Source organism: Morus notabilis, unplaced genomic scaffold, assembly GCF_000414095.1.
Source record: "Morus notabilis unplaced genomic scaffold, ASM41409v2 Scaffold297, whole genome shotgun sequence".
NCBI lineage: Eukaryota > Viridiplantae > Streptophyta > Magnoliopsida > Rosales > Moraceae > Morus > Morus notabilis.
Genome location: NW_010357726.1, coordinates 697,135 through 703,631, shown reverse-complemented (window position 1 = coordinate 703,631; position 6,497 = coordinate 697,135). Strand labels below are relative to the sequence as shown.

General features: G+C 31.8%; 2 protein-coding genes across 2 annotated transcripts in view; both read left to right on the top strand.

Annotated features, from left to right (window-relative positions):
* LOC112094594 (protein QUIRKY-like) overlaps window positions 1–257 on the top strand; it is a 6,814-nt gene extending 6,557 nt beyond the window's left edge. Inside the window, exon 3 of the mRNA XM_024175929.1 lies at window positions 216–257. Within this exon, the coding sequence (XP_024031697.1) occupies window positions 216–257 (42 nt within the window). The remainder of the gene's footprint in view (window positions 1–215) is intronic.
* Window positions 258–3,121: 2,864 nt separating this feature from the next.
* On the top strand, window positions 3,122–5,026 carry LOC21407039 (xyloglucan-specific galacturonosyltransferase 1). Its single transcript, XM_024175926.1, has 2 exons — window positions 3,122–3,410; window positions 3,579–5,026. The coding sequence occupies exons 1-2, from the start codon at window positions 3,122–3,124 to the stop codon at window positions 5,024–5,026; spliced, it is 1,737 nt and encodes a 578-aa protein (XP_024031694.1).
* Window positions 5,027–6,497: the final 1,471 nt, after the last annotated feature.

Below are 6,497 nucleotides of genomic sequence, written 5' to 3'. Positions count from 1 at the left end.
AAAAAAGATCAGAAGACTAATTAAAGCAAGCAATGATTAATACCTCTAATGGTTTTCCCATGAGTTGTTTGTGTGTGTATTTATTTGTATATACATGTATGCGCTTATCAGCATAGCCTCATGCACGTATAAACCGATAAACGACAAAAGCTAATATTATAGATGTAAAGTGGAATATGAATTGGAGTAAATTACGTCCCACTTACTTCTAGCAGCTAATCAAAGAGCGGGTTGGTGATATGAATTTCAAAGAATGAATAACAAAGAAATAGAAAAATACGTTATGTTCTTTCGATGTTACGCGGGACTTCATCTAAAGTTCCAAAGTTATTTATAATAAGGTTTGGTGGGGTGGAAACGAAAGAACATAGGATAAGCGAAAGGAATATAATAGTAATACTTTTGGTAATGAGCTAGGTGAATAAATATATGTGTTGTGTGTGTGTAAGGAAGGCAACTCGGCCAAGTCGATTTGTCGTAACGTACTCCGCACGTATTGTTGATACCTGAAGAGTTTATTGTTTACCGAATAATGAGAAATTTATTTATAGAACCATTTAAGAATTTTTGAATTTATTTTAAAAAGAAATATGTGTAAAGATAATAATTGACAAAAAAAAAATTAAGTAAGGACACATTTGAAAAAAAATATTTTAAATAATTTAAAAAATAAAATAAGAACACATGCGAAAAAAATTACTTCCATAAGAGTAAAGTGAAAAAAATTTTTAAAAGTGCACACAAAATTAAAATGTATTAAAACATTCAAAAAAATAAAAAATAAAGATAAAAAAGTAAAAATAGGGAGGGAAAAAAGAAGATAAGTAGAGGGGTTGTTATGTGGCAGCCTCATAGAAAAGAGCTTTGTTAGATTAGATTAGATGTTAGATTAAGGGTTTGTTCTTTTGCATGACTTGAGTTATGACTTGAATTGTGTATATGAGAGAGAAAAAAACTATAGCAAAAAAATTGAATTTAAATTTTTGTGAGAGAAAACACTGTAGTAATATGACTTAAGTCATGTAATGAACATACCTTAAATTAGATTAGACAAATAAAAATAAAAGGTAAAATAGTAGGAAAAAAAGAAAAAAAGAAGAAAATGAGAGGCTGCCACGTGGCAGCCTTAGGATAGAATATTATTAAAGAGTCTTTGTGTATTATTAGATTAGATATATATTTTAAAAATAAAAAAAATTGTCCTCTTCTTCTTCTCTTCATCATCTTTTTTTTAATATCACAAGCGCCTACGCAGCAGCAAATATATATATGTATATATATATATATATATGTGTGTGTGTGTGTGTGTATGTATAATATCAAAATATATAGAAAATCTGTCAAACACCACAAATGAAAAATGTGAAATATTCTCAAAAATAAAAACAATGGGCAATGTTTAATGGATGCAAGTAGGTAAAACTAACACTAATTTAAATCCATGATATTCTTTAAAACAAAAGCTATTAAAATATTAAAATAATTCATAATGACATGTTAACAAGTAATTATTCAAGTAAAACTATACTATTGTTGTTATTGTGTGTGTGTGTATCTATATACATATATATATATATATATTAAATTAGTTTAGCCTATCAAGTTTCTTTCACGAGGATTCTTAAGTCTCTACACTGAAACCAAATAGATCAAAACCAAACGATAAAAATTAGGACATCCATTAACTTTTTTTTTTTTTTCTTTTTCGCTTTTATATGTATAAGAGCAACGATAATATAAAATACTAATGTAGGCAGTTCAATAAGGAATAATACCTCACACTGTCAAAATAGCTCATAGATTTGGAGGCATCAAAATTATGATGTAAATACCAAAGAATTAATATTGAGGCTTAGTGTCAAAGGATCACATAGAAAGAATACAACTCCCACGTTGTAGAGATCAAAACTATCAATTAGTGATAAATTGTCCCCTTTTAATATGCTTAACTGTGATGGTATAATTTCAAGGATTTTGAAAAGGTAACGAGTTCAAAGAAACTATTATTATATGTTTGTTTTATTGATTCTTGAATTGAGCTAAGTTGTTATTATATGTTTGTTTTATTGATAATTTTGCTTTTAATTATAACTATTTTAAGTGGCCGGGCTCTTTTGATTTCTTGTACGTTGCTTCATTGCATAACTATTCTTGCTCTAAGAATTATGTAAAAAAATATATCCTACTTGTCAAAGGAAAATATATTTTTACACTGAGAATTGCTTCAAGGGTCAGCTATGAATGCTGATTCGAGGATGGATTTAAATATTCTTGATTTGATGGGGAGGCTATGCTCTATTTATAGGGGTTTTTCAAGGGAATGTTCGCATAATTCATATTTTCTGAATTAATTAATTAATTAATTAATTAATCAGAAGTAATAGGTATGGTCTGGACATTTAATCAATGAAGCAATTCCTATATATTTTGCCTATCACTTAATTTATCATGACTATGATTTGACAAATGGAAAATTGGGAATCCTTTAGAATATAGTTTTGAGAAATATTAATGCTAAGAATGTGGTTTAAAACTACTTATGACGAATTTAAAAAAAAAAAAAAAAGAAAAAAAAACTACTTATGATGAACATTGAACATTGCAGAAAGTTGCATTATGTTTATATATATATATATGTATGTATAGAATAATGTATATATAACAAGAGAATATATGGTTGTGGAAGTCTAAATATTTCTTTTAGAAAAGGAAGTGTTCATGTACATCCACAAGTCTACGTGTATGCATACATGTACACTTATTTTTGTCTTTAGAACGTCCAACCAGCAAGTCAACTTTTATTTCCATGTATGTATAAACAACCAGAATATTTACTAATTAAACATACACCAAACCGTTAATAATTTATATAATAATTTATAATCGTTCTCCCTAAATATGGCTAGAACATACATACATATAAAATAGTCAACTATATTCGATATAGTTTTGTGGAATTCACAATCTAACGTGCACACAAATATGATACAACTTTTAATACGTGCTTTCATGTTTTCAATTATTATATGACCCCAATACAACCTCCCAACACTAGAAAACCAGAAGAAACAAAGACTCTCTGCAAGCTGCACTAGCAGAAAGAAAAATATTATTTCCCAAAATGGCCATTTCTGTGACCAAAAAGAAATCCAAAGTTTCCAAGAAAGAAGATCCAAAAAAATGCTGTTCCTCTTTCACAATTCTAGTCAGATTTCTCTACAGAATTCCTATAGCCCTTTCCTTCTTGTTTCTCATCTACCTTTGGTCTTCCTCCACCACCATCATCTCTGGCAAGATTCTTCATGTTTGTGTTTCTTCAAGGAAGCTCAACAGTCTCTACTGCCTATCTGCCGGCACACAGCCAAAATTTGAAATCCCGATTCCGATTGTCGAAAATAGTACTATTGTTGGTCCTATTGCCAATGTGGAGATTGAGGAAGAAATGCCAATTCCAAGAGTTGAAAATAGCATTTCCTTCAGTTCTATTACCAATGTGGAGATAAAGAAAGAAATCCAAACTCCAATTGTTAGCAATAGTTTTATCGCTAATTCTAATGCCAATTTGGAGGTGAAGAAAGAAATCCCAACTCCAATAGTTAGCAACATTGCTATAACTAGTCCTGCTTCAAATGTGGAAGTGAAGAAACAAGTGCCAACTCCTGTAGTTAGCAATAGCTCTATTGCCAATGTGGAGATGAAGAAAGAAAATATTCTTGAATTTGTCAGGGATGGTTCTGATCCAACTGTCAGAGATAGTATCAGCCATGGCAGAGAAAATGAGATTGCAGGTGCGGTGAAGTTTGTCGAAGAACATCTTCAAGTGCTCCGCTCGTGGACGTCGGATAGGAACCGAAAAGGGTGTGATGGGAGGGGAATTTATGTCTATGATCTGCCATCAAAGTTTAATAAGGACTTGGTTGGTCAGTGCAGGGACATGGTTCCATGGATGGACTTTTGCAAGTATTTCGGCAATGAAGGATTGGGAGAGCCTATTCCGAAGCTCGGGAAAGCGTGGTACCGGACTCATCAGTACTCTCTGGAGCCTATTTTCCATTCAAGAGTCTTGAAGCATCCTTGCAGGGTTCAAAATGAAAATGAAGCCAAGCTTTTCTATGTTCCATTCTATGGTGGCCTGGACATCCTCAGATGGCATTTCAAGAATGTCTCAAATGATGTCAAGGATACTTTGGGGTTGGAGTTGGTCAAGTGGCTAGAAAGACAAAGGCCTTGGGCTCCGAATTCGGGGAAAGATCATGTCTTTGTGCTGGGAAAAGTTTCATGGGATTTCAGGAGAAAGGAGAAGTCATGGGGAACCAGATTCTTAGAGCTTGAACAAATGCAGAACCCCGTGAAACTCCTGATCGAACGACAACCGTGGCACGAAAACGACATTGGCATTCCGCATCCAACCTACTTCCACCCACATTCAGATGAAGACATCATGTCCTGGCAATCCAAAATCATAACTTCAAGCAGAAAACACCTCGTGAGCTTCGCGGGAGCAGCGCGCCCCGATGCCCCCGAGAACATAAGGTCTATTCTGATCAAGCAATGCACTTCAGTGGAAATTCAGAAATGCCAGATTCTTGACTGCAGTCCACGGGGATGCAGCCAACCCGAATCGGTGATCGAGCTCTTCATGGAGTCCGAATTCTGTTTGCAGCCTCCAGGAGACAGCCCAACTCGAAAATCCGTGTTTGATTCTCTAGTGTCAGGCTGTATACCGGTTCTGTTTGATCCTTTCACAGCTTACTATCAGTATCCTTGGCATTTACCGGAAGATCATGGCAAGTATTCAGTTTTCATAGACCAAAAAGAAGTGAGAGAAAAGGGGGTAAATGTGGTGGAGAAATTGATGAAAATCACCAAGAAAGAGAGGGATGATATGAGAAGATTTATTGTGTATGAGCTATTGCCTGGTCTAGTTTATGGGGACACAGATTCTCAGCTTGAGAGGTTTCAGGATGCCTTTTCCATTACAATAAGTAATCTCCTAGAGAGAGTGAACAGATTGGAAGATAGTTGACCTTTCATCAGCAAAATAAGTTCTTTGACTTTTTTTTTTTTTTTTAAATTCTTTTCTATTTATTGTTTTGTTAGAGTTCAAAAGACAGAGTTGAGGAGAAGGGAAATTGAAACTCAGCTCACGGGAATGCAATCATATTGCTTCATTTGATTTTGTACTTATTTTTAACACCTTTTGCTTGGTTAACCTGTTTCTCCCCCCTATTTTTTGTTAAATATTCAAAAGTGCAAGCTCAAAGACTTCAACCTTGTAAGTGTTTAGAAATATTGTTTTGGGCTCAAATTGATTTCTTTTCTTTTCATCAAATTCAATATAGTTTGTTTATCCATTTTTTTTTTTTGAAAATTAGTTTGCTTATCATTATTGACAAAGATAGATTGATGCTAGGAATTTTGGTCAATGTTTCTGCTAAGCGTAAAATATTTGAGTTCCACATCATTTAAATACAAACATAATCGTGGTCATATAAGAATATTAAATTGTCCCACTTAAACATATTAACCTTTGAGTAGTTATATTTACATCCTAAAAATTTATAGATGCCCCCACTAATTAATGCTCATTTAATAAAGATTTAAAAAATCTATTCTTTTATAGATATAATTTTCATAATACCTAATTTAACCATTTTATACCCCACCTGATTTTAATCTTGATTTGGTTTATAAAATAATATAATCCATTTTGATTATTAATGTTGTATTTTTTTAAAAGAAAATTTACTTTTATTTATCAATTATCCTCATCTTAATTTTTTTTGTATGGTGTTCATTAATATCTTTTTACAATTTAAGTTATGTTTCTTCCTTATTATCGATCTCGTCATTGAAATGGAATTCCCAGATAAATGTTTACTTTCCATGGAAGCATATTCAAAAAGCTGAAGGGTCTCTACGACTAGATTTATAAATGTTCATACCAAACGTAGCATTTCTTCGCTCTTCAAAAAGAGATGCTTTAAACTGTTTTTTTGTTTCAATTGGAGTTCCCATTGAAAATTTTAAAGATTTAACGGAAAAAAGTTTAAGGTTTATAAAAATGAATTATTCTCTTGAAAAAATACATTTTAATTATAATTAACGTGGGTGTGTGCTCTTTTATTTCTTTAGAAAAAAAATATATATTATTTCCATTTATAATTAATGTGAAGGTATGTTAATGTGTTTCAATGTAATTTTAATGTAAGGTAAAATTGTAACAAAAATAAATTATTAATTGATGAGGATATTAATGAATTTTGTGAGTGTAAATATAATTACTTTTAGGGCCTGTTTGTTACCGTTTTTATTTTCATTTTTCATATTTTTTGAAGCAAAAATTGAAAACAGAAATGAAAAACGTGTTTGGCGAAGTTTGTGTTAGAAAACAAAAACAAAAACGTTTTTGTCTTTTTGTGAAAAACTGAAAACGAAAAAAATACGTTTTCATTTTCACGTTTTCGTTTTCTGAAAACAGATTTCAGTTTTTTTTT